Source organism: Gekko japonicus, unplaced genomic scaffold (assembly GCF_001447785.1).
Source record: "Gekko japonicus isolate JY-2015 unplaced genomic scaffold, Gekko_japonicus_V1.1 scaffold373, whole genome shotgun sequence".
Lineage (NCBI taxonomy): Eukaryota > Metazoa > Chordata > Lepidosauria > Squamata > Gekkonidae > Gekko > Gekko japonicus.
Genome location: NW_015167542.1, coordinates 201,486 through 229,281, shown reverse-complemented (window position 1 = coordinate 229,281; position 27,796 = coordinate 201,486). Strand labels below are relative to the sequence as shown.

Sequence of the window (27,796 nt, the reverse complement as noted above, 5' to 3'; positions counted from 1 at the left end):
AGTTCCCCCCCCCCACTCCCGACTCTATGCCCAAAGGAAGACAAAAAACCTCCAGGATCCCTGAGCCAATCTGGTAACACAAGGTACCAGAGATATAAACTTTATAAAGATGATTTCAGATGCCTAATGGCAATAGCAGGCATGATTGGATTAGGTGTGATATGCAGAGGGAAAGTAGGTGTGGAGATATCAGCACTGGTAATGACACAGGAAACCTAGGTCTCAGTTCCATCCAGGAGGATTCAGTCTAGGAGGATGCAAAGAATAAATAGACATAAGTCTGACATTAGAAACCACAACATTCAGTTGCTGACCTTCTTACAAAGGAATTTCAAAGGGAGATTAGAAAGAGAGACTGCTGAATTGCATCCTCCTGGATTGGACTGAGACCTAGTTTTCCTGTCTCATTACCAATGTGTGCTATTATCATTTGGCATCTGAAATCACTCCACTCTGCAAGATATAAGGACCAATCCAAGTGTTCTTATTCCTAATCAGGGTATTTTTGAAAGAAAATAAATCCGGATTGGACAGAGAAATCAAATCTTTTTTTTTTTAAACCAAACTTTTCAGAATAAGCCAACATAATTTCCTCAGTGAACATTGTGCTTGTCAGAAGAATCCATCCATCCACCCACTCTTCAAAGACGTGTGCTTGCACACAAAAGCTTATACCTGGAATAAAACGTTGTTGGTTTTAAAGCTGGGACTCCAATTTTGTTTTCTCTTTGTCTCTTTCCTCCTCCTCCCTTCCCCTCCCTCCAAAAAAGGCGACCGGAATTACCAAAAGAGCTGAACAGTGGCACATTCCTTCCTGCCTGCCCTTCTCATGATCTGCCTAAATTCATACTGAGTCATAGAATCAACACTGCTGTTTGACGGCCATCCTCTAGCCTCTGCTTAAAAACCTCCAAAGAAGGAACTGGCAAGGTTTTGCTGGAGATATATTCTGTCATAATCAAGCATATTAAGTGTGTTCTGAACTGAGGGGGGCTCAAAAATTGTGAGAAAGGAGTCATAAGAAATGTTTGCCTTGGTGGCCTTCAATGGGCCAGGCTCCTCCAATCCACCACCAAGTTTTCCAGTTAGTGCCACACTGTTCTGAGACCACCTTGGTTTTTCTTTTTCTTTTTTGGGACAGTTGAGGGAGACACATACTTGTCTATGTGTCACTTGTAGCTTCAGCTTGAGTGCTTAGCTCATCCAGTGTGTATTTCTAGAAATGGACAATTAGGAGAGAACTGGGAGTAATCTTTTTGTTAGAAAATTAATGCCCTTTGAACCCAGTTAAAGCATGATTAACAGAATTAGTTGCACAGTGGCAGCTTTCACTGCATTTGTCTTAAGGAAACAGAATTTGGAGATATAAGGCCAAGGCATTGGTAAAAGAGAAAGCATGCTTTATAAAATAATATTTCACTCCCATGAGGAACAAATCTATCAATACACTATTTTCTACAAATGGCCCTAGGCCCCTGGAGCTGGCCACATGTGAGTGAGTCTGCTTGCAGACATTTTGGACCCCATCTGCATGGATCATAGAGAGAGAAAAGAAAGATAGGAAAGAAGAAGGTTAGAGGCAGGAAACTATTTGTTCGCCTGTAGGCAAGGAGAGGCATCAAGAGAACCTTTGGTTCTGTCACCAACACAAACATCTCACCCTTCCAGTGGGTCAAGCATGCAGAGCTGCATTTGCCCTACATTTTTCTCCTGAGACTAAACCAGTAATAAGACTAGAGCTTTTTCTATTTTGACATCTGATCAATTATTGGTTGTTAATGTTTTCGACTGGATAGCTTCCATTTGTTTGCTTCTTGTTTCCAGCATGCAAGGGTGCCCTGTATCCACTGAAATGCTGATGAAAAGGCCTTAAAAGCTCCCCTCACCCTTTTAACATCCAGCCTGATGAAGTGAACTCAAATACTTGCTCATTGTGTTCTTATTTTGACTGGTCTTAATAAAAGCCGTTATATGGCTTCTGTGAGGAAAAAAATGTGTGCCATTAGTACTACCTGTACTAAACACAGAGATTGCTCAGGCTTGTAGTTTTCTCTGACACAATTGGCAAATTATTTGCAACATATATTTATTTATTTATTTATTTACTTTATTTGTAAACAATCCCCCAATCATCAAGACTCAAGGCAGGTTACATGGTGCAAAACAATGTGATCAAATCACATGAGATATCTAAAAAGAAATGCAATATGGCTAGGATTATAGAAATTAGAAAGTACAAAAAAGTATCAGACACGGAATGAAACAATGCAGAAAATGGAACTGCAAAAGTAGAGAACAATCTGTGTAGTGAATCAAGCATGACCACCAAATGCATACATGGCATCAGAAAGACAGCCACAAATACAGAAAGAACTCACACTGATTTGGAAGCACTGGTCTTAGTTGCTGACAGGCCTTTGTTCCCCAACTCATGGGTGGCTGCCTACCTGTGTGTTCTTCCTTTCCATCCCAGTGACACAGAGGCAGGAAGCTCATTAGGGTTGGGGATGAAGAAAGCCTGACTCTTTCTAATGACTTAGAGGGCCTGGCAGGGCCACCACTAGAGTGCTGCGCTGTGGAAATGCAGTACAATGCTGAGGCAGCACCTCTGGCTGGCTCTTTCTATGTTGTCTAACTGGGAAACTTGAGAGCCATTAGAATTGAACTTGCTCAGGATAGCAACATCAGGCTTTTCCGCATGCTTGACTTACTCCTGATTTTCTTAGGAGTTGATCCACAAGCACTGGAAACAGTTTGGGCAGGGCTCTTCTACACGTTTACCTTCCTCCTGCATTTTCACGTCAGTTTATTTTCTTCTGCACGTGCCTTAAATAATGAGGATTTTCAAGGAAGGGTGCTGTCATCATCAGTGGTGTCACAGCACTTCCCCTTTAAAAAAACACTAAAATATCAATATATCTAGAGAGTGTTGTAACAACAAGCTTAGCAGATTCTCTGAATTCCCAGCTTCCATTAAAAAAAGTAAGTCTCTATCCTCCTCCCTTGTGGAGATATAACGGGAAAAGGCATATGTGCATGAGGGAAATGGTGAGACTTTTAAAAAATGAAAGTTATGAATTCAGAGAATCTACAAACCCTATTGTTACAATGCTCCAGCAACATATTGATACTTTTAAAAAGCCCACTTATTTTCAGGGTGGGGTAAGGAGAGGGAATGGTTTGACCACCACAATCCAATAATTGAAAAGTGGGCTAGAGGTGGGTGGGAATGGGCGAGACAAAGAAAACTGACAGAAACATTATGCTCCAGGAAAAAGGCGACTCAAAATCAACTTCCAGAAAAAGATCGGGGTAAAAGTGGTTTCAAAAGAACGGGGGGGGTGGTGGTGAGAGAGACAGAGGAAAAAAAGAAATCCAAAGTGAAAACTAAAGGCACAAAAATGTGTGCAGAAATCCTGGGATAAACCAAAGTAGTTTGTGACCTGAACTGACAAAAAGAAAAAATATCCATGTAAAAAAGCACATTGACTAGTGTAGCTTTAGTTGGTGGGGTACAAAGAGCAAGGGTAGAGAGGGAGCAAAGGCACCTAGCAAACTTCCCAAGGCAGAGTGGGGATTTAAACCTGGGTCTTTCGTTTTTAAAAAAATGCTCCATGCATGCTAGAAATCGAGTAAAACACTGCTGTTTATAGCACCAGCAAAAACCAACTGTAGGGCGTAGCTTCAGGTAGCTCTGTTGGTCTGAAGCAGTAGAACAAACAAAGTTTGACTCCAGTGGCACCTTTAAGACCAACAAAGTTTTATTCCAGGTTTTATTGCAAACGAACTTCAGGAATGGACTAGAAAGGGAAATTGTTGAGTTGTAAGTTACTACAACACTCAGAACAATGGACATAACAGGGATATTGGTTTCTTATCTCACTTCATACACTAACCTCATTCAGCCCTTATATCTGTATTCTCACCAATCCCCCAGAAGGGCCAAATGTCCTTATTTTATTACTTATTTGGAATAATAGATTAGAATAGTAGATTGTAATGTAATGTAATGAATAGTCGAATGTTGTGTAATTTGGAAGGGCAGACTAGAATGTATTTCTTTGGTCTGGGGATAGGGGACTCTACACAGCCACTCACCCCACTTCAAAGAAGAAGATGCTGTAAGGTTGCCTTCATGCTTGAGAAGAGATGGATAGAGCATAATGGCAGGGTCTCAGTTAATTACTCTCAGCATCTGCCCATCAATCTCCAATCTTGACATATTTATTTCCTTCACTATGTTCCCCCCCAATTAAACCCAAACAAATAGTAACCATATAAACTAACCCTGTTATTCCTGTTTGGTCCTTGCATCTGTTTGGTGTAGTGGTTAACTGCGCAGACTCTAATCTGGGAGAACCAGGTTTGATTCCCCACTCCTCCACTGGCAGCTGCTGGATGACCTTGGGCAAGCCATAGTTTTGAAAAAGAGCCGTTTCTGTCAGAGCTCTCTCAGCCCCACCTACCTCACAGGCTGGGTGTCTATTGTGGTGAGGGGAAGGGAAAGGAGTTTGTAAGCAGCTCTGATACTCTTAGTGAAGGGTGGGGTATAAATCCAATCTCCTCCTCCTTCCTCCTCCTCTTCGTCTTCATTATGCTGTATGTTAATTTGCTGTCCACCTATATGTGGGGACTAGCAACTTCTATTTCACTGTATCTGGAGAAGTGTGCGAGCACATGAATGCTAACACCTTGACTAGAACTTTGTTGGTCTTAAAGGTGCCACTGGACTCATACTTTATTCCGTAGGGCGTAGCTTCACTTTTGCCCCAAATAGCCTCAGGGAGTTTGTCACGTAAAACTGAAACAGGGAAGTGGACACAGCTCGAGACACATGGGAGACGCCAGTTTAGTAATTAATTGGACACTGAAGGGGCTCCTGCGATAGTACGGTTCAAACGCCATTAATTTCCTATGCGGAAAATACTTCCGTATGAAACTCTCATGCTAAACGGTGCTAACCATACAGATATGAATTGTGCGTTGTTTAGATGCTTTTTAAAGCCAAGGGATAGTCATAGGTTGCCCGAGCTAGTAGACGTCAACACATGCCATCCGCTCCTTTTCCTTGCCCCCAAACGCTGTAGACAGAAATGAAAGATGTGTACTCCACCCCCTCTCCCCGGTTTTGTTCCACGTGTGCTTAACCTGCGACCAGCAAAGAAGGTTTGTTGGAAGGCAATGAACCCGCAGAGCTCTATCAAATTGCACTTAACTCAGCCGCGGGAGTTTGCGGAAGGAGGGGGAGGGGGTGCAGCAGCCGGGGAGGGGCGGGGCCTGGCAGTGGGGCGGGTACAAGACTGCGGAGCGGGCCGGGCAGTCACTCCTCTGCTCCCGCTATGGGGGTGACGGTGGAGGAGCACACAATTTACAGATACCCCTTCGAGTATGTGGTGGCTAGCTATCTCCGAAAGGTAAATGAGCCAAAGGCTCTTCCTCACCCCTGGGCTCAAGAGAGAACGCCTTCGCCGCCCCCGCGACTTCCTCTGAGCTCCTCCTCCTGCTGCCATGCTGGCAAGGCTGGCCCTCTGCGCCTCTTTAAAAAGTGTACCCAGAAGGCCAGAACGAGGCGGGTTCACTTCCAGAGGCGGCCCTAGATGGCAGGCGGGCGCCAAGCCCTTGCTTTGTCTCGGCGTTGGTTGGAAATAATGCCGTCGCTCCCCGCCCCTTTCCCAGCGTCGCGTTTATTTAGAAGTTAAGTTGCTGAAAGGCTGTCGGGGGGTGGGTGGTTATAATAACCCATCTCCGTCTTCCTTTAGCTTTCTGTTCTTCTTGTCTTTGGTGTGCGGCTGTTTCCCCGCAATCCTCCATGGCTGCAATTACGGTCCTACTCAAGTCATTAGCGAAGCTTCTTCCGTTGCTTTCAGGGGATCGGTCTTGCTAAAGCGTGTTTAAAGACACTCTCCGCTTCTCTGTCGCACCCCCAACAGTTTTCTATGTGGCGTATTACATCCTCTTCTACCCCTTCTTGTTCCACTTTAGACTTTTGGATGGGGGCGGGGGGGCGTCTCCTTCGAGGCTTGTCTTTCTGGTGTAGGTGTGTGCGTGTGCAGTCGGCCCGTGAGTCTGCTTCTCGCAAGCGTTCTACTTTGTATGCATTTTCCCCCGCACGTTTTCCCCAAGCAATTTGTCGTGGGTGTTGCAAGCCTGTGGCCCATCTTTCTAATACCTTTTTTGTTTTCTTATACTTTCCTTGTTCCCAGAGCCTTTTCAGATCTTATATTTTCCGGGTGACTGTTGCTCTCTCGCTTCCCCCCCCCTCTTTTTGCCAGATTCCTGTGTCTTGTATACTTTCCAGAGGGCGTTTAGTACAGCCAGAAACAAATAAGAAACGGCTTGTAAAACTCCTGGGTACTTGGTTTGTAGCTAGTGCATGTTAAACTGGCACTTGCCCTTTACAGTATTAAAAAGATGTTTGCAAGTAGCCTTTCTTCCCTCATTGTGGTTGTATGCAGAAATGCAGAGCTTAAAGTGGGTATTGGGATAGACTCTGAAAGAGAGGCATTAAAAGTAGGCTGGGCTTAGAATATTTAAGACTGGGGCCTCTTGTTTTTCTATAAAAAAGACATACATTACATTACAATCCCTTTCCCCTATACAACCTTCCATAATGGATAGACACCCTTTATCAGCATAGGGCAATTATGGAGTTAATTCAGCCTAGTCCATTTCCAGCTCCATCTTCTGTATAGTCTCTGATCATAATAGTTCTAATTCGAATGTGTCTCTGCTTTTCTGACATGCTGTTAATTTCTCAAGGGTATAGATCTCCTTTTATTTTCAACCACCAGTCTTGTAACTTGGTGTTTTTTTGTTTCCAATGCCTGGCAAAAACCAACCTGGCCCTAGTAATCATGTGTAAGGCAACCATTAACAGGTCACTAGAGTGGAATTTATTTTCAAGAGGAACGTGAATAGCAGGAAGCACATCAGACACCGCAGTGCCCATGGATGCCTTACAAGGGACTGCTGATTTAAGATTTAAAGTTCAAAACTAGCATTTTAAATTTGGTTTGGAAGCCAGTTGGTAGGCCCTGCAGCTCATGTGAGATTGGTATTATGTGATGCTGATGATCTGTCTCAGGCAAGGAGCTGTGTTCAGTGTTTCCTTCCAGATGGTTTTCTTGAGTAGTCCTAGGGTGCGTTCAGACGCGCCATTTGATCTGGTGTCGTACCAGTTCAGAAACGAATTTTATATGTGTGATCACACAGTCAACATCTGCCTCCCGTCCCCAGCCGTGGCTTTCCAGCTCAAATCCCCTTTAAACCGGAGTATTTTGTTACCAGGTCCCCAAGTGGTGTTTTCCTGATTCTCCATTTTCCCCCTGTGTGATCGCTCCTCCGGTCTCAAGCCACTTCCGGTTTAAGCCCCCTCCCCGCTCGAAAGCTGCCCGAGGCTTCCGCTTTTTGCCCACAATTTTTTTAAAGCGTTGGTGGTGTGCACATAGGCGGAGCTCTGCCACCGCGTTATTAAAAACAATGTTTAAACGGTGCCTAGTTTTAGCGTTTAGATGAGTTCGGGATCTTACGGAGGCCATTTTCGGGGTAAACATTTAAAGGGAAGTGTTCCTTTAAAGTTTAAAGGGAAGTCTTACAGCGGTCGGGTTGAAGTGGAAATCGCTGTTCTGCACACGCGCAAAAACTTTAATTGAGAGAGAGCAAAACAACACTGATGCACGCTCCTGCGTGTGGACGGCAGGGAGTGATGTGGCTGCACAGCGATCCGGAGCAAGGAGGAGAGTGTGATCGCGATTCTCCAGGTTAAAAAAACCCACATCAGGGCAATTTAAACCGCTCCCAGCACGCCGTCTGACCGCACCCCTACATTAACAATCAAGCCTGGAACATTCAAGAACATATATGACAATTCCCAAACCACCATATAGTGTGATAACCAGCAAAAACGTATGACGAGTTCCATAAACAGTGTACTTGGCCTTGGCTCTTTATCAAACAGCGAGCTATGGCCCAAGAGAATTTCTCTGCACTGTAAACCTGATTTCAAACATGGGCAAATTCTTGAGTCTTGCCTGGATTCTTCTGCCTCTTAATTCACTTGCCATAGCTGTCTAATACTGGTTTAGAGAAGGCTGCAGCTGTTTCTGTGATTTAACATAAAACTAGAGCTGGATGTTGCCAGCATAGAGGTGACATGGCAATCCAAATCTCTGAATAACGTATCCCAGTGATATTTAATAGAAACTACAGATTTTATGTCTAGATATGTTCATCCCCCCCACTTTTTAACTGACAAGCAGCCTTGGAAAACTATGCCCCCAGTCACACGGGCCGGATATCGTGGGGGTGGGAGGCGTGGCAGTTTGCCCCGGAGCGAACTACCGCGCGGCAGCCGGATCAAACGTCCAGGTGACGTCCCATGGTTCGAGGGGAGGTGCCGATCATACGTCAATCCTGTGGCGCGGCAAAGAAACGGCACGGCGGGGGTTGTGGTTTTTTTAAAACTGTAGTGTTCACATGCGCTGTTGGGTGCTTGTGCGCATCCCGTGGAGACTTGAAAAAAAAACAAACCTTTTCGCGACGGGACATGGGTGGGCGCCGGATGCCACGAGCTACCACCGGAAACGTGATCAGACGCCCGCCCTTGCCCCACGGTTTCCAGAAACTAGTACCTCAGAGGTACTAGTTTTTTACAGCGTATCTTCAGCGGGAAGCCTCAGGTTAGCCGCGGGAGCTCTACGCTTCCCAGATGTTGCGGTTTGATCGCGCCCGAAAAATCCGCCTATCTTCTGTCTCTGTATCGTGGATAATGCTCCGTGTGACCACAGCCTATGATTGTCAATGAATGGGAAGGGTGAAATAATTGATTTACCCTCCCCCTGCATTAAGCACTGCTTCTTTCTTACCACTATTCCACCCTGGATTATAGTCTTCCAATGCTGTTCTTCGGTTAAAAATGCTGGGTGCGGGAAGTTACATGCATCTGCCTGTATGTGTCGTTTTGCGGCTAAGTTCTAGTGACTATGTGAAAATTCCCACTCTTTTTTTGTTTCTCTCTAAATACAGTTGTAGAACCTGCTTAATTATACATCTTCGTAATGCATTAACACTGACTTTATTGCCCTCTAGCTGTGACTTTTTAGAAATGAAATGGAAATTTAAAAAATAATTACTGCTTCTCTGCCTGCTTCCCACTTAGCACACTAAGGGCAGGTGACCTTGTTTAATACCTTCCCCACTTTGTTCAAAAGGACAACTTTTTCAAGCAACAGCCACTTCCCCCATTTTAAGGGCCTTTGTGTCTCATTTTGGCCCTTGCTTGCAGTATTATATTTATCTACAATGATTTTTCTTTCTCAGTAGTGTTTGTTTCAGGTGAATATAAAAGAATAAATCTTCTCATCTGTAAACTTGTTAATGGAAGCTTATTGACAGCCCTGCTCTTATCAACAGTTTTCATTTTTTAAGAATTTTTTTTGTTTATAATTCCTTTATTTCAATATATTGATTTCTCTTGTTGCTTTTCTGTCTCCCAGCCATATTTTATCCTGCTGTTCCTTCAAGGGGCTCAAAGAATACACTGTTCCTCTGCCCCCAGGATCTTAGCGGATCACTGTTACACCCTAGCCTTGCCAGTTGCCCACTTGCAGTTGGACAAACCTCACCCTGAAGAAGCTGAAGAGCAGGATTAAAAATGGCAAGAAATGGCCTTGATGGTGGTGCTGTAAAAATTTCCTCATGTCTCTGTAGTCTTTATCTCAAAATTCCCAGGCATTTACATAAGGACATAAGAAGAGCCATGCTGGATCAGACCAAAGGCCCATCTAGTCCCAAAATTCTGTTCACAAAGTGGCTGGCCAGCTGCCTCTAGGAAGCCCCTTTGCTCATGCAGTGTTAGCAACCCAGGTCCATCCAGGTACTCAGTAGCATTTTGTCCTGTGTATTTTTAACATTTTGAGTGCCTCTTTCTTGTAGTGTTCAACTCAGTTCCTGAATAACTTTTCACTTTAGTCAGCAGTCCGGCTTCATTAAAATCAATAACAGGTTTGCTGGTTCAACTCCAATAGAGAATTCTATACAGAGGGATCAGCCTTAGAACTACTGCCTTACTGCCACACATCTGGAGAGAAAAATCCTCTGCCCCTTGCTAATCCACCACCATCAACAGCTATGATTACTTTAGCTTTCGCTGAAGTTCATGAGGAATGGATGCTTTTACAAAATTGCTGGTACTACGGAAGGCAGATAGTGTGGACAGTGGTAGTGAAGGACAGCAGTGGCGGTGGCTTGTTCTGCACTTTTTACTCACCATGAATGGGGGGGGGAGGGTTGTTGTTGTTGAACTTCTAGTAAACAGACCCCAGTATCTTTTGTGCTCCAGTTGACCGTTCTGTTCAGTGAGACTTTTCTTCCTTCTTCAGAATTCCAAGCAGGCAGAAGTGGGTTATCTATCCAAATCATTCCTTTTCTCAGGTCTGGTTTGCACCTGCAGGAGAATGAGATGGTAAAGAACTGAGGTGGTAGAATGGACTGGTAGATTTCATTGCTTCTTGACATAGAAGACCCTCCTTGCACATAGTAAACTAGGGCAGTCGGAAGCATGATCTTATCCATTCTCTTTGCTTGCTGTCTAGATTTTCCGGTTTGCAGGAAGTTTTTTAAAATAAAAAAGCAATATTCTGTTTTCAGTCTGAAGTGGTGCAGTCTATTCTGACACTTCAGCCTCCTGTATGTGTGAATCGAAACCATAGTGAATGTCTCAGGACAAGGGTCCCCATACTTTTGAGTCTCTGGGCACCTGTGGGATTCTGATACAGAGTGGCAAGTTTGGCGACAAAATGGCTGCTACGGGAGGTGGAGCCAACCACAAAATGGTTGTCATGGGAGGCAGAGCCATGCACATCAACACACACAGAAAGCCCAAGTGCAGGGGTAAAAAAACGCTGGGAAAGAGGAATACAACCGAGACGGTAGTGGCAGCTGTCACGGAAACATTATTTTAATCTGCACAGCCAATGAGATCTCTAGTGGCATGAGACCAATGGAGCCCCACCCACTTTTAAAAAACACTTGGCTGTCAGGAAAGGTGTTGGTGGGCATGATGATGCCCATGGGCACCACGTTGGGGACCCATGTTTTAGAACATTTCTTTTAGCCGGGCCTGATTGAAACAGTATGAATGTTATCTGTTTGGTAGCAGTGTTATTGCTCTAAAAATGCGAAGAAAAAACATATTTCATTGGCTTTAGCTCACCAGCTCTGAGTGTTTGCAATCAGTTCAGAAATCCTTTTAACTGAATGTTACTATTGAGACAACTTTGGTTTGTGTGTTGCAAATGATCAGTGTAATAGCACTTTTCAGTCAGTTCAAAGCAAGGGAAAAATGAGATTGAAAAGAATAGATCATCCAGCTGGGATTTTCAAAGATATACTGTATCTTTAAGTCCATTCAAGAATTCATCCTGCAGGCTGTTTCTCTTGTGTGTGTTTCTCAGACGTAAGATCCAGTGCATTAAATAGGATTTATTCGTTAGTCAATGTGCCCAGGATTACAGCCTCAGTGGATACCAATTCTACAGGGATAGCCTTGTTAGTTCGTTGAACAAAAACAAAATGAAGTCTTTTGCCAATGTTGTGTAGCATGCAGCCACGATTATACTTATTTTATGTGTTGTGAAGTATTGTTTTAGCATTAAAGGAGTAGGTATTACACAGCTTTTTCTGCCTTATTATGTAACTGCTAAAAGAAGGTATTTGATACTTTTGTATTCCCAACTCTCTGCAGTATGTCTGGAAAAAATGACAAAACACCTGAGACTCTGATCCCGCACAACAGTGTTTATAACTCAGGTAAAGGGTAAAAGTAATGGTGAAAAATTCAGCCTGGCCCTGGGAGAATGAAAAGTGGCTAAAATGTAAGTGCTGGCAGTGACAGTTTTTCAAGAAATCATAATGCAATGGAATCCCTTGAGGCTGGGAAATACAGATGTTTTACCTTCAACTTGAATCTCACCGTGTAGAGATTGCATTCTCCCAGCTCTTAAGCCCAGCTTGTGGCTGCTAGGTAAACACTGTTCTCCTCCTGCCAGCATGACCACTGTTCAGAGAATGAGGTATGAAAGCTTGTGTACAGGGTTTTGGGCACCTCCTCCATAATGCATGAAACATCTTCTTTGTGGTGACAGATCTCATGTACAATTCCCGTATACTTTTGTATCGATCAAACTGTTTTTAAACATACCTATTTGAATTTTTTTAAAGAAGGGCAAGCCCTTCCATATGGTGCAATAGGACTGTGACTATATCCCTTTTGTTCTTCCAAGGCTCTTTTCATCTGCATTCCTGAAATTCATCTGCCCCACTGTTGTTATTTTAAAGCGATCATCAGTCCTTCCTCTCTCTGCAAAACCTCCCTTCAGCTGTGATCATTCACACAATTAGACCCGCCCTAGGTGCGAATGCCAGGCGGATTTAAAGGGCGCGATCAGACAACATCTGGGAAGCACCCTGCAGCCGTCGGCAACCCGTTCTGCTCCGTTGTAGAAGTGGAGTTAAAAGACACCAGGGAAAATCCAGTAGAAAATGGGTTGCAACGGGCCACGGACAGACTTTCCTGTCTGATCGCTTCAGTGTGCTCTCATGGCATCAGGATGGTCTGATCAGGCCATTCCGACTCCGTGCCGTTGTCCCCCCCCTTCTCAGTATGCGCCTCATTGCAAACTCCATAGGGAGCCCTCAGTGCAGATATGCGATTCATCAGAAACAAATGGCAACCCCCCCCCCCGACTCACCTGCGGTTGCGTCTGATCACACAGTGGCGGGCTGTGCCTGCAGCTTCCAAGGACTGTGTGCTCGCTCAACTGCGGGTAAATTCTTCTAGAAGAAATAGCCTCGCTTCCACCTGTTTTTTCTGGTGCGTGCGACCACAACCTTCCTTTCCATTTGGATTGTTACTTTATGATTTGGGCTGGTGCGAGGACCTCACTGGGGAAAGTTGCTTCCATTGCTCAGAAAGAAAAAGGTGGTACAAACCTCCATTTGTACTACCACATAAACTGCCACTGACTGAGTTACAAACCATGAAATTGAGGGAGAGGAGTTAAACCTAGTTTACTTTCAATGTCGTGACAGCCAGCGTGGTGTAGTGGTTAAGAGTGAGGGACTCTGATCTGGAGAACTGGGTTTGATTCCCCACTCCTCCTCATGCAGCCTGCTGGGTGACACTGGGCCAGTCACAGCTTCTCAGAACTGCCTCAGGCCTACCTATAGGGTTGCCAGCTCTGGGTTGGGAAATTCCTAGACATTTTGGGAGTGGAGCCTAGGCAGGGTAGGGTTTGAGGAGGGGAAGGGAGCTCAGCAGGGTATAATGCCATAGGGTCCACCTTCTAAAGCAGTCATTTTCTCCAGGAGAACTGATCTCTGTAACCTAGAGACCCGTTGTAATTCCAGGTGAGTTCCAGCCCCCACCTGTAGACTTGCAGCGCTACCCACCCACCTCACTGGGTGCCTGCTGTAGGGAGAGGAAGGGAATGTGAGTATAAGCCGCTTTGAGACTACTTAAGGTAGAGAAAAGCGGGGTTTAAAGCTCTTTCAGTGTCATGAAGACTCAGCCACTATTGACCAATTTTGAAGCTAACAATGTTTTGTTACTACTACCAACGCCCCCCCCCCAGTTCCATTAATATATTTGGCTTACTTACTAACGAGCTCCATAACTTTATCATAATATTCTGAAAGCTTGATATTATAACTGATTTCTATTCCTCTGGGATTTAAAAGAGATTCCGTCTAATAGATTTTATGGTATGTGGATCTTTTTTGTGTCCAGGGTTTTTTAAAGATACATTTAATCTTCCATATTAAAAAAAATGAACTCCTTCATTGTTCTGAAAAATTTTAATTATCATTTTAAGTGTACTATTAATTAACTTTGTCTAGATTCTTCAGTCAAATTCAAAATATCATCTTAAAGATTGTTTTCTTACCTCTTAACTTAAGCCTCATGTTTGTAAGCTTTGTGTGGTGTGTTTGAAGAAGAGTAGGTGTTTATACCCCGCTTTTATCTATCTTAAGCAGCTTACAATTCCCTTCCCTTCCTCTCCTCACAACAGGTACCTTGTGAGGTAGGTGGGTCTGAGAGGGCTCTGAGAAACTGTGACTGGCCCAAGGTCCCCCAGCAGGCTTCATGTGAAGGAGTGGGGAATCAAACCCAGTTCTCCAGATTAGAATCTGCTGCTCTCTTAACCACTACACCAAGATGGCTCTTATGTTTGCTGTTTAGCATCCTATTTCATTCTATATAGTTTGCTTATGGATGACACTCTTTTCTTTTAAACTTCTCAGCTGAATTCCCTACTTGAAAAGTGAATACCTGCTGATTTTTTGGGTGATATTTATTTTTGTTGTTGCTAATGGTAAGTGGGGGGGGGGAAATAAATACATTTTCAGAAATAGCAGCACGTAAAGAGGTAACAATATTAATCAATAGTTTCACACTGTGCCAACATTGTCACAAAAGAAATTTGTTCATCCTCTTCCATGGAACAAAGCAGGAAAATCACCATCACATCTCATCAGGTGTCAGGATCTAGAGAAGCACACTTATAGCTTTTCATGCCAAGCAAGGCTTTCATCTTGTCCCAAACCATGGGCCTGTCTGCTGCATCACAGGCAAGCTTCTCTCTAACTTTAGGGATCTTCAAAAGCAGTTTGGTGCTTACTGGGATAGAGGAGAGAAACGAAGATTAAAGGCCTAAAAGGTGTATATATGAAGTCTTTTTTTCCACATAAAGAAGATAGCAGGAGTGTGGACCTACCCATACCTCATTGTGTTTCTTTTAAAAAATAGCATGGCATTTTTGAGTTTTGCAGAGCAATTCATATTTTTAAAGTAAATGTGAAATTGCAACATTCTTATGATTTATAAAACAGCTTTCCAAGAGCTTTGAAATTAAGACATGTACACATTGACCTTTATTTGTCTTGTAGGTGCCACTGGACTCAAGCCTCCTTCCCACATTTGTTTGTTAACTCTTGTATTTGTATGCTAATTTACTGCCATTCACAGATCTTTCTTACATCCAATCTCAGCTATAATCACTTATGCATCACTTATCAGAATAGAATAACTTATGGATCTTGACTCGAAATGGCCCTTCCTGACAACACCCCACCCCCCACCCCCTGTAAGTAATGGTTGAGGAGATTCTGTTCCACTGTATCTGTGGAAGTGTGCTTGCACACGAATACTTATTCTGTGAATAAGACCTTGTTGATCTTAAAGGTGCCAGTGGACTCAAACTTTGTTCTCCTGTTTCATACCAACATGACTAGCCCACCTGAATCTACATTGTATGCTTATTATCTGTCATGCACATTCTGTAAACATCTGGTTAGCTTAGCCATAAATTGTTGCTTTAAGTGGATGGAACAATTTGAGAAATTGTTTGCCCTTCTTCTGTAGATCTGATACATAGATGTGATGGGTGAATAAGATCCTATATGGTAAATGTGTGATTCTGGCTTTGGCCTGGGTCATTATATAGAAGCACCTTGTGTCTTAAGTATCTGATGGAGTTTCATAGTTGGTGGATACTTATCCTTTTGTAACTCCAAACATGAGATAACTGCTTTGGTAATTTACCTATTTGTTGTTCAGTCGCACAGTCGAGTCCGACTCTTCGCGACCCCATGAACCAGCTCCCGCCAGGCCCTCCTGTCTTCCGCCGTCCTCTGAAGTTGGCTCAATTTCATGTTCGTTGCATCTATGACACTGTCTAACCATCTCATCCTTTGCCGTCCCCATCTTCTTTGACCTTCAATCTTTCCCAGCATCAGGGTCTTCTCCCTTCTTATTTACCTATAACAGAGTACAAAGACATGTTGTTTTCTCATTCAGCCCAGAGCTACCAAAGACTGCACAGGATCTGCTAGCAATGGTGGGACTATGGCTGTGGTCAGACTGGAGCTTTGGTGCAATATGGTGGTGCCCCTAAGTGCTCTGATTTACATTGTTGCGGGGAAGATCGAGCAGACAGCACACCCAGCTGCGGTTCCCCCCCCCCACTCGCTCCATAGTTGAACGTTCACATTACTGTGGCGCCTCAACCATGGAGCGTGTTGTCTCTTAAAAATATATCTCAACCATGAAACCACTCTTCAAGTTTTAAAATACAGATGAGCCAGCTAAAAAGCATTACAGAAGTACTTTTGTTCTAGACTGAATTATTTGAATTAGCTTCTGTCTCTGATCATATGTTAAAGATCTGCCTTACCTATTTTTCTCCTGCTTTTAGGTTTGAGAGAGTTTGTGTGTTTTTCAAAGTCAAGGAATTATGGATTATATCACATCATTAAAGTCAGGCTTAGCTTTAATTGTTATTTTAATACTATTTTAATTGTATTATTTAATTGTTGTACACCGCCCTGAGCCCATTTGGGGAGGGCGGTCTATAAATTGAATAAAATAATTAAATTGTCTCTTAAAAATATGGCTGAACATGTTCATAGGCACTTAAGCGCGCACAGGCAAGAACTTGTGGGGGGGATTTGACCATTTCTACTCCCCATCTGGCTTGCATGTGCAACAGGGATGTTCAGATGTGGTAAAAGCACAGTGGAAGCATGGACCATCCGGAACCACAGAATATCCTCTGGTGGCTATTTATTCCGTAGCCAACTCGTCGAGCAACGGGGTGAATATGACTGGGGAACAGCTGCCAGATGTGGCTGTGTGACTGAGCCCATTTAATCCATATGAGAAGCACAACTATATTGGGCCAGACTGCCTGTCTGACTGCAGCTGATGTCATCCACATCCACAATGTGAATTTTTCCCATTATAAATACACCTCCCCTATTATGGCTGGCATCCTCAAATATTTCAAAATTTAATTTCTGCTTTCCTTTAGAATTTGGATAGTTTCATACATTTCTGCAGTTTACCACAAGATGGCATTAAATCATTTTAGAGGTGATGAGCTAGTTGAAGTTTTGTGTTTTTTAAAACTTAAGTTTTCACTAGTAAAGCAGAACTTTCAGCCAAGCTTATTGATCTGTATTTTCCCAATATACAAAGCATATACCTACCAACCAAGTCAGAAGTAATTTACCACTCTGTGTGCTGCTTAGACAGATGCTTCTGTCTCCCTTTTAGTCACTGCTCAGTGGCCCAGTTTCTTTACATATAACAAACTGTAAGCTCCAGTTGTTATGTTGTAGAATCAATGATTGCCTTTGACTAATGTGGAATGGAGATGGGAAACATTCCTTTGTTTCCGCCTTTCCTTGTGTGTGATATGACACTATGTGTCCACATAGCCCATAAAAGATGGATACAATTTAAGATGTTGCCTCTCTAAAAAGATATATGAATGTTGCACTTGATAGCATTATCTGAACCACATTGCTGTAAGTAGATATCTGTTGGGTTGTACAGTGATTACAGACATTCTTGCACGCAGTGTTTTGGGAGGGATGTGGCCTTGGCTCTAATTCATCATAACTGGTTTTTTGAAAGCCATATGACAGTTATACACAGCCTGTGCTGATTCTCCAGTAGTCTGTGCAGCTGTCCAGGAGACATAATAGAAGAACTGTGAAATCAGCATACATGGCATAGTTCATGTATGAGAAGGACTGGTGCCCTATGGGACACAGTTTGAAGCCCTACTGATATATTTTGGAGGAAATTCCTCTTTCTATCTAGCCAGTCATGAATTCCATCCAAAATTATGAAGACTCTAGTGGAATTTTACCCAGTTTCTTCAGGTATAATTGAAATAGTCTTACATTAACTACCTTTAAAAGAAAAGACTTATGGGATACTCCTCCATACCTAAAGGTAGAGAAAACAATACATATGCAGTACATATTAGGCACAAACAAAACAAAAATTACCTTGATGGCTATACAATGAATTAGACTAAGAATAACCACATAGTTTTACAATAGCCAAAACATATTATTTTGAGAGGATAAGGTGAACAAACTGATGCTTAGCCAATACAAGATTGAGATACAGTTGACTGGGGATCCAATGGGTCTGGAAAGTCAAACTGTGCTGGGTAGGGTTGTAAGACCTACAAAGAGCCACACGTGCAGTTTGAGAGTACTTTCTGAGTTGTATTTGAGTTGCCAACTGTGGCCAACTTGGATTGGTATACCAATGGCGACCCTTCATAGAGAAGCTAATCTGGCCACAGTGATGCACACCCTGGTGATTTACAGACAGGAATACTGGAATGTGCTTTATGTGAGGACTAGGAAAAAGGCCTGTTCTGGAAATAAATACAACGGCCTCTAGAAAGAGGCTCTGGGTGGGTGCCCCGGCCTTGGACACTCAGTGTCAATTTGCTGTGGTGACCTCAACAGGGTATAATGACACTGAGTCCACCATTTTCTCCAGAGGAACTGATCTCTGCTACCTAAAGAACAGTTGTAATTTTGAGTGATCTCCAGCCCTCACCTGGAGATTGGCAACGATGGTTCCCCAGAGGGAATGGTTGGTTTGGAAGGTAGAGTCTATGGCTTTGGACCTGTCCGAGGTCCCACGCCTCCTGAAACCTCACCCTCTCCAGGCTCCATCCCGCACATCTCCAGAAATTTCCCACCTGGAGTTGGCAACCCTGTCTCCTTCCCAGCCAATCATCATCCTACCTTTATTTTCCCCTCACTCTTCAGCTTTCCACCCCCCCACACACCTGCAGCCTCTCCCGTGCTCTGAAGCCCTGACTGCTACGTCACATTGGTTGTCATATGGGGGCCACCTCAGCAGCATATAAGGATACAGAGCCCACCATTTTCTCCTGGAGAACTGATCTCTGCCATCTGGAAAGCAGTTGTAATTCTGAGTGATCTCCAGCCCTCACATGGAGATTGGACACATTTTACCTCAGAACAGCAAAACTGTTTAGAATGTTAGAGACAAAAGCCAATCAAGTTGCATATGCAAACGACCTCTGTGTTCCAAGGCAAAGGCCAATGAGGCTGCATATGCAAATAATCTCTGTGTTCTGACTGGCTATGGGGGAGAGACAAACAGCAACTGTTTAGAATGTTGGAGGCGAGACTCAGGCAAAGCAGCCAGCGAATAGGGAGACCCTCTGAATGACAGATCAGAGAGCGAACTGATTTTGGAGTATGTGGAATGTTCTAGAGAAGTGCCACCACCATTCGGCTTTTATTTATAAGGGAGATTTCGCGGGTTCCTGCCCCCTGCTGGCCAGTTGGCCAGTGAGAGGAAGCCCTGCCCCCAACAGCCAGAACCCAGCACAAGGTTCCCAATGTGATGACATCACACAGGCGTGATGTCATCATGCTGGGGATGTTGTGCGGCTACACTCTGGTATTTGGGGGAAACTACCCTGCCCCCCTACTCCTGGAGAGCTCCCTCCCATCCCCCACCAGCGAGAAGGTTAGACCTGGCAACCCTAATACTGGCCCGGTGCGATGACATAATCCAGAAGTGACATCATTGTGCTGGGCACGTCATGTGGGGAATGCTCTAGTTTTTCGCCAAAACTCTATGGTCACCATAGAGTTCTTAGCCAAATGCTAGAGCGTTCCCCGGTTGACTTGCCTAGTGTGACAGTGCTCTTCAGGGGTGGGGTGGGGCTCCCCCCACTGGCCCTGAACATGGGGGAACCTCGCACCCATCAGGGAGCTGGCAACCCTCCTTTAGGGGCATGTTCACATGATGAGGCCTCAGCAGCAGCAACAAAATGCTGTGGTTTCCTCCCCCGAGAAGCCATAGCCAAACAGTAACCAAAGAAGCCAAACAAGTGAGATCAGGCATGAATAAACAGAATCAAATCAGAATGAAAACTGTGAATGTCACCATCATCCCAGCCCAAAAGCCTGATGAAAAGAGATAGCTTTATTTTGTCTTATGAGAGCTTGAATCCTGACCTGGATAACCCAGGCTAGTCCAATCTTGTCAGATCTTGGAAGCTAAGCAGGGTTAACCCTGGCTAGTATTTGGATGGGAGACTTCAAAGGAATACCAAGGCCACTACAAAGAGGAAGGCAATGGCAAACCACCTCTGAACATGACTTGCCTTGGAAACTTTACATGGTCACCATAAATCAGCTGTGACTTGACAGCAAAACAACATGAAAGCTTGATGCTTGATGTTGTATTGATTTAAACATAAATGGAATCAATTGTATTAAACCATTAACTGAATTAATTTTGGAAACAATTTAATATAAATTGTTTTTATTTTTTAATGATTTCTTTCTCTAAGACACTTGGTGGTTTTCTCTGAAATGTGGCATATAAGTTTTTAAAATATATATATAAATGTGAAAGGAATAATATATTGTCCAGAAAAACACTAGGAAAAATTGAAAGGAATTCTAGGCTGCTGCATATTCTGTCTTTTATATCTTGTCTTTCCTTCAAGGAGCTCATGGTGGCACATATGGTTTTTCCATCCCTATTATATTCTCTACAGCAGTGCTGGGAAGTTGGCTAGCTGAGAGGGAGTAACTGGCCCAGGGTCACCCCATAAATTTCATGGCGAAGTGGGATTTGAACCTGTGTCTCCTAGGTTTCAGTCTAAGAGGTCATTATACCACACTGTCTCCATGAGGAAAACATCCTGTCTTCCTAATGTGCTTTAAACCACCAAAATGAATGGAGAACTCTATAGCAGAAGTAAAATGTGCCCAAATCTATCTCCTCTCCTGTGGATGAAGAAAGGGACCCTGGACATTGCTTTAAAGGTGCAGGGATTTTTCCTCTCATCTTTCTGTTGTAGCACTTGACCCTAGTTTATCTTATTCTGCTGGGGTAGCAAGTCTTAATGCAATTCCTCGAAGGCCTGGAAATTCCTACATGGATTTCACATCAGATTTGGAAGCTTTGGGTGGCAGTTCTTTTTTTATGATACAAGTTCCCAAATTTCTGCTACACAAAAAAACCAGACCATGAGCACATTGTACATAGAGCCATTTCTACTTAGCAGTAATATATTTCTTCCTTTTGTGTTTTGTGTAATTTGCTGAGGGTATAAAAGAAGGAAAGCCATATCAGGTTTTGAAGAGCACGGTATGGAAACTAGTACGACTAATAGTTAAACCATCCACCTGCTCATAAACTCTTAACTCCTTTATACTAGACTACGTACAAATTGAATCAATTTGTGGCTAAATACTTGGGTAATATAGTGTGCTATTTAGTGAGAGATTTATGCAAATTGCTTTTTTGGTTTCACACCAATGGGTCTTACATACTATAAGATTCATTGATAATGTAATTACACTATCACTTGCCATTTGAAAGCAGCAAGCTGCATAGAAGCAGCAGATTTAACTACCATATAGTAATGTTTACAGTCTTATACTTCAGTTAATAAAAGTATTCCTGCAGTGGATATAGCAATATATATAATAGCTAGTATCTTGTACATTTTATTGTGTTTTCCTCCCTTCCATTATTTGTGATAACTTTGTACATCTTTTTTTTATATATAGTTGGCTTGTAGCCAACAGATTGTTTGAGAGGGTGGAAGGGTATCTGCCTGTGGAGTGCAACTTCCTCACCTTCCCCCTCCTTCTGCAGCCCCAAATCCCCCTTTCAAGTAGAGTAGCATTTGGGGAACATTTTTGGTTGCAGCAGGCTGGGGGAGACAGGAAAGTAGGCAGAAATCCTTCTGTCTGCAGATGCACTCTCTTGAATCAGAGGCATGGTAAAACTCACTATACTTCTGTCTTACATTTTATTTCTTTTTGAGGGGCAGGTAGAGTCTACTGACCTTCATTCACGGTGTAGTGTGTCTCTCACATAACTTGCAGTTATATTCAAGGCTACACTTGTACATTATGCATTCTTTAACTGCGGTGTAGTGTCTTTGGTTTATGTTGGAAAATGCGTCTAATAAGAGCAATCTTAGCTGTTGAGATTGAAGTTAAGGATAATTCTGTAGGAGTAAAACTAAATTATGAGGTGGGGCATACAGACATTTTGGTAGCTGCTCTTAGCCTCAGAATGGTGAAGTGTTCAGGAGTGGGAGAAAGTCAGGTTTATACTGTCCTCTTTGTACCTTTTTGTACCTTGTGTTACACCCTGCTGCTATTACAGGTCACCAATTTTGTGTTTTAGGGCTCTTGGAAAGCTTTATACCAGGAGCCAAACAGCAAGTCAGTAGTATTCAAGGATCTGTTGGTCCCCTCCAGATAAAACATGCCTTGTAAATAAACAGTGCTACACATACTCTTAGGCTGTCATGGTTACGGTATCAGATGTAAAGTAGGCCTTCTTGCTTTTCAACAAATTCAAGTAACACATTTACATATCTTGTTCTTTATAGTAACCTAATGTGCAAAATTGACGATGTGTTAAGTAAACAAATCCCTGTGATAAGGCATTCCCCCTTCCTGCACTTCCCTCTTTGATTTAGAGGTGCAACTTGAGAAATATCGTTTAAGTCTCAGCAGCGCAATGCCAGTGAGTTGATGAGGACTGAGAGATTCAAAACATATCGTGCTTCATGATGGAATTATGACTGGGAATGCAAGCTATTATAACATTACCATTCACATTGTACCTTGAACTTCAGTATTACAGTATCAAAAGCCAGGTCTTCTCTCTTAAAAAATGATTGATTACGAGGCACAGATAATGGCCTTGGCTTCTATTTGGAGAAAGGACAGACAGTAAAGTACCGTGAATTGCAAATTCCTTTATACAAACATTTTAAAGGTGGGTTCACATAACCATTTTCTTTCTGTCACAAGCTTCCAGATACACCCTAGTGAAATTTCAGCCACAGATGACATTGTGGTCCATGAATATGGCATAATGATTATTCAAGATTCTGTTGTGTTTAAGCTGGGACTTAGAAGACAAGCTGCTGGTCAAAAGTTCCCATCTCATTTGGTTACTGTTTGAAAGTGTCTTGTATGCTAGATTGCACATTTGAAAGCCATGCTTAATTTATTTTGAGTAGTCATATTGAAGAAATTTGGCTAATCAAAGTTTACTGATCGAAAATAGTTCTCCTCTTTAAGATTTTTTTAAAACCTTAAATAGCCACAGAAAAACAGTTAATATACATTTGCTTGTTTCCTAACCTATTAAGAAATACCATGAAAAAGTTTCTTGGTTTACAAGTGAGTGTTGGGGTATTTTCTTCTGCCCATGTGACATGTTGTGATGCTTATACACTCTTCATCTTTTACCTAGTATCCCAGTCCCATGGAGAAACACATCACAGCTGTAAAAACAGTAGAAGAGAAAACAGGTAAGCTAGAGCCTTTCATGTTTGATTTCAGTGTTCAACTGAGCTTCTTTATAGTTCAGTATTCAGTTATTTACAGTGCTCGAGAGCCAGTTTGGTGTAATGGTTAGGAACATGGACTCTAATCCAGGAGCACTGGGTTTGATTGCCCACTCCTCCACATGAGTCAGTTACAGGCTCTTTTGGAGCTGTTCTCTCAAGAGCAGTTCTCAGAAGAGCTCTCTCAGCCCCACCTACCTCACAGGGTGTCTGTTGTGGGGAGGGGAAGGGAAAGGAGCTTGTAAGGTGCTCTGAGACTCCTTTGGGTAGTGAAGGGTGGGGTATAAATCCACTCTCTTCCTCTTTTGAGACAATATTGAGAATTATTTTTGTAAGATTTCTAGCTGTTAGGAATTCATTTGCTAAATGCAGGCAAATATTCTGGTATCTCTGGCAAGTGTTTGATAGTCCATGCATAAAATTTCTCTCTTGGCTTTAACCAGTCTCAAAAATATAATAGTTTAATGCTGCTTCATGAGGCATAAGCTGTGGCGGATAATGATAGTGGAATTACTTGGAATGGTTAGCATTACTAAAGCAAAATAAGATGGCTTTTCAAATTAATGACAAAGTATCATGTATCTAAAATGCAGTTCAGCTGTTCGGTTCAAAATGACCGACACAGCTACTTTGCCTTTGCTGAGTCTGACTCTTCACTAGTCTCTCTAGTTGTTGTCATGCCTCTTTGAAGCTAAGACATAAGGATGATAGGTAGGTAGTTCCTTCCACTCTCAGGTCTGAGTGAGACCTCTGCAGTAGAAGTAGCTCCAGTGGTTCTCCTTCCCTGCTAACTTGGCTTTGTCTCTCCTAACGTCAGGTTAGCAACCCTGAGTGGTCCATGACTTGTGGGGCCATTGAATGGGAAGATGAGAGGAGGGTGTTAGCTTACTATCTTGGCTCCTTCATCCCTAGATCTGTGCAGGTAGCACTGAGCTGACAATGGCTTAAAGGTATGGGAACAGGAAGAGGAGACTCTGCCCTTGGCTTCTTATCTACATCCCTTATCAGTTCGGCCTGAACTGGCATCTGCTTGAATGGTAGTGAGGCTGGGAGGAATATTCTTCTGCTTCCTACCCCCAACCCCTTTATCTTCACTGTCTACTTTGAACTTAGGTGTACCATTTACCTCCCTTCCTCCTCCTCCTTTTTCATTAACCAGATAGAAGATGAACTGGTTGTACTGCCAGTCCACCTCTAAAACTGAAAAAATAGGGAACATGAGAAAGAAAAACATAGCAGTCACTTTTGATAGGTATCAGTTGGTAGCAAGCACATCTCCCTCTGTTGCAGTGAGGGTGCTGGCACACATTTCAGAGGCCAGCTCAGAGGATTTCTGCTCAGCTCACAATCAAGCTTCCATAGGAAACTATGGAGGATGGGGGCACCTCCTTCTGCGGCCCATAGAATTGGACCCCCTGGTGTAATCTTTTTGAAACTAGGGGTTTTTTTTAGGAGAGGCACCAGCCGCTATGCTGCAAATTTGGTGCCTCTACCTCAAAAAACACCCCCCCAAGCCCTAGATACCCCTGGATCAATTCTCCATTATAGCCTATGGGGCCCATTGATTATAATGGTCCCCATAGGCTATAATTGAGCCAGAAAAAATGATTTTTTTTCACACCCCGTTATGCTTTTCAGTATGATTTGTAAGCTGCCTTGAGTCACAGGGAAAAGTGGGATATAAATATCTGAATAAATAAGTAGTCTGGTTGATAATATTTATGCAACTTCCTGATTGTTAGGTTAGGCAGCGTTCAGACAGTGATTGTTCCACTTTTGTTATACTTGAACTGTAATGCTGGTTGTCCTATTTCATTAAAAAAGTAGACTGCAAGATTCCCCCCCTCCCAAGTGCTGGTATGTTTTCTAAGGGTCAGTGCAGGGCAAGAGTCCAAGGCCAAGTCTACCAATATAGTGGAAAGGGGTGGGTCTACCAATATAGTGGATTGGGGCAGGTAGACCTGTTCTCCAGAGGCCAGGTTACCAATATAGTGGACTGGGGCAGGTAGATGTTTTCTCCAGAGGCCAGGTCTACCAATATAGTGGACTGGGGCAGGTAGATATTTTCTCCGGAGACTAGCTCTACCAATATAGTGGAAAGGGGCCGGGTAGACCTGTTCTCCGGAGGCCAGGTCTACCAATATAATGGCAAGGGGCAGGTAGACCTGTTCTCCGGAGGCGTGGTCTACCCCTGTACAGGATAAAATTTTGTGTAATGAAATTTGACTTGATTCTGTTTTCTCTTATAATCTTTAAATTATTCTTAAAATATAGTTTTAATAACTCATTCTGAGATTTTTATAAGGTTATGGAAATAATCTAAAAAAAGAATTCACGCAATAGTCAAATGTAGACTTGCTCACAACTTCAATGTTACTAGCTTTTTCACTCACGTGGTAGAATTTCTGCTCACAAGACTGGAGTTTAGAGGGAACAATGGCAAGTAGCTAATTACTAGTAATGAGCAATGCAGTTAGGTAGTTTTGGGCTCTGGACTTAAGAGTCTGAACCCCCCTTTATATATTAATGCTTTAGTTAAACCGCCCCGCCCCACTCTGTAACTATGGGCATTGGAAGAAGTCTTAAAGTCCTGGTCTTTGACACCCTGTTAATATCTAGTCTTACTAGATAATGTTATATTTCTGTTAGGAGAATTAGGAGGACAGGAGCCTTTCCTGCAGCTCCCATTCCCAATAGGTTCAACAGGAAGGGATAGAAACAGGCAAGGACCCTAATTGCATTCAAGAGGAAGGCAGTTGTTCCAAAGAATCTCTTATTTATTGAACTTCAGAACCATAATGCAGAAACTTTCAAATATATAAACATTTTAGTATGCAGCATACAAAATTAATCAAGTACCTAAAATAGAGTGCACTATAGTTTTATAGGATATATCCTGGTTGTCAAGACCCATAAAGAGGGTGGTTGGCATACCACAATGACCAAGAGTAAATCCAGACGTTAAATACTCTTTTGCCATCTATAGAAGCCAATGTAGCTGTCAATTTGACCTGTGATGAACATCTGATGCACTTGCCAAAATCCAACCCCTCATGTACCGCAAGCATGAAGTTTGCCTGTGATTAATGTAGTATCTATAAGGGCAAATTAATGTCCCCTCAGTCTGCAATTCATGATACTCAGGCTCTGTGACTCAGGATAGTCTGGGAACTCAGCAGTCAATGTACTGTGTATCTGCCCGAGAAAAACTCTCTGGTCAGCTTGGGTTTCTGAGGCCCCAGTCACACGGAGCATTAGGCATGCTAGAGAGACGGAAGATAGGCGGATTTTCCGGGCGCGATCTCACCGCCACATCTGGGAAGCGTAGAGCTCCCGTGGCGCACCCGAGGCTTCCCGCCGAAGATGCGGAGTAAAAAACTAGTACCTTGGAGGTACTAGTTTCCGGAAACCGCGGGGCAAGGGCGGGCGTCTGATTGCGTTTCCGGTGGTAGTTCCGAAGCCCACCCATGTCCCCTCGCAAAAAGGTTCCCCCCCAAGTCTCCACGGATGCGCACAAGCACCCAATGGAGCATGCACACATTTCAGTTTTAAAAAAACAACAACCCCATTTGCCGCTCCGCTTCTTTGCCGCATTGTGTGATCGGCATCTCCCCCCTAACCACGGGAGCTCGACGGGACATCAACCCGACGCTTGATCGCGCAGTCGCGCGTTAGTTTGCTCCGGGGCAAACAGCCACGCCTCCCCCCTGCATTTCCCTGCCCGTGTGGCCGAGGCCTTAGACTAGTATGGCAGAGTAATGTGGCCATCTCAATTTCTGGGTCTTATAAAATTGCATGAGAAGCAGAAAGCAGGAACAAGCCCCAGGGTAGAGGAAAAGGGATTTGGTGGCGTGCTTCCAGTGCAAATGCTAGTGAGGGACTGCATGAGAGGTGTTTACTGCAGGGAGATGAAATGGGCAGGGTTTCCACCATAAACTCTCGTTCTTTATTTCCTCATGCAATTTTTTAAGGCCCAGAGATTGAGATGGCAAGTAGGGAAGTGCCAAGTTATTTATTTTTCAAGTGTTTGAGTTCTGGACTTTTGATCACGTATTATGTATACAATCTATCCTTTTCTCTTGAGAAATATCCATTTATGATCCCTTGTAAATGTGTCAGTTTGAGAAAGCCAAGTATACTGCCAGAATGTTTCTTTAATGCATACTGCAAAATCCCCCCCCCCCTCAGAAAAAAATACAGATAAAGTTTGCTAGAAAGATATTCTTCTCTTCCAGAGCACTCTTTTTTTCTGCTGGGCTATTTGCCCGGTCAGATCATCAATTAACAGCATCCTGAGGTTTCTGGACTTGATTGGGATCATTAAATATTAAAATGCAAAGTGAATTTGGAAACCACTCATGTTCTCATTGCAGCTAAATCACTATAATTTGTGACTTTATTTTTTTTAAAAAGGAGAGAGCTTTGTTCTTGTCACTGGCCCAACTCAATATAAAAATAAATTTTAATTGTTCAAGAGAATTGCTTGAGGCCTCAAACTCTGACAATGGTGGGTGGAGAGGTATTTTGTGTTCCTAGGATGTACTTTGGAATGCCGT

At 43.2% G+C, this 27,796-nt stretch overlaps 1 protein-coding gene across 1 annotated transcript in view; it reads left to right on the top strand.

Annotated features, from left to right (window-relative positions):
- Positions 1–5,306: 5,306 nt before the first annotated feature.
- Positions 5,307–27,796, top strand: part of PRELID2 (PRELI domain containing 2) — a 63,640-nt gene continuing 41,150 nt past the window's right edge. Inside the window, exons 1-2 of the mRNA XM_015413613.1 lie at positions 5,307–5,414; positions 23,147–23,204. Of these exons, the coding sequence (XP_015269099.1) occupies positions 5,340–5,414; positions 23,147–23,204 (133 nt within the window). The 5' untranslated portion in view covers positions 5,307–5,339. The remainder of the gene's footprint in view (positions 5,415–23,146; positions 23,205–27,796) is intronic.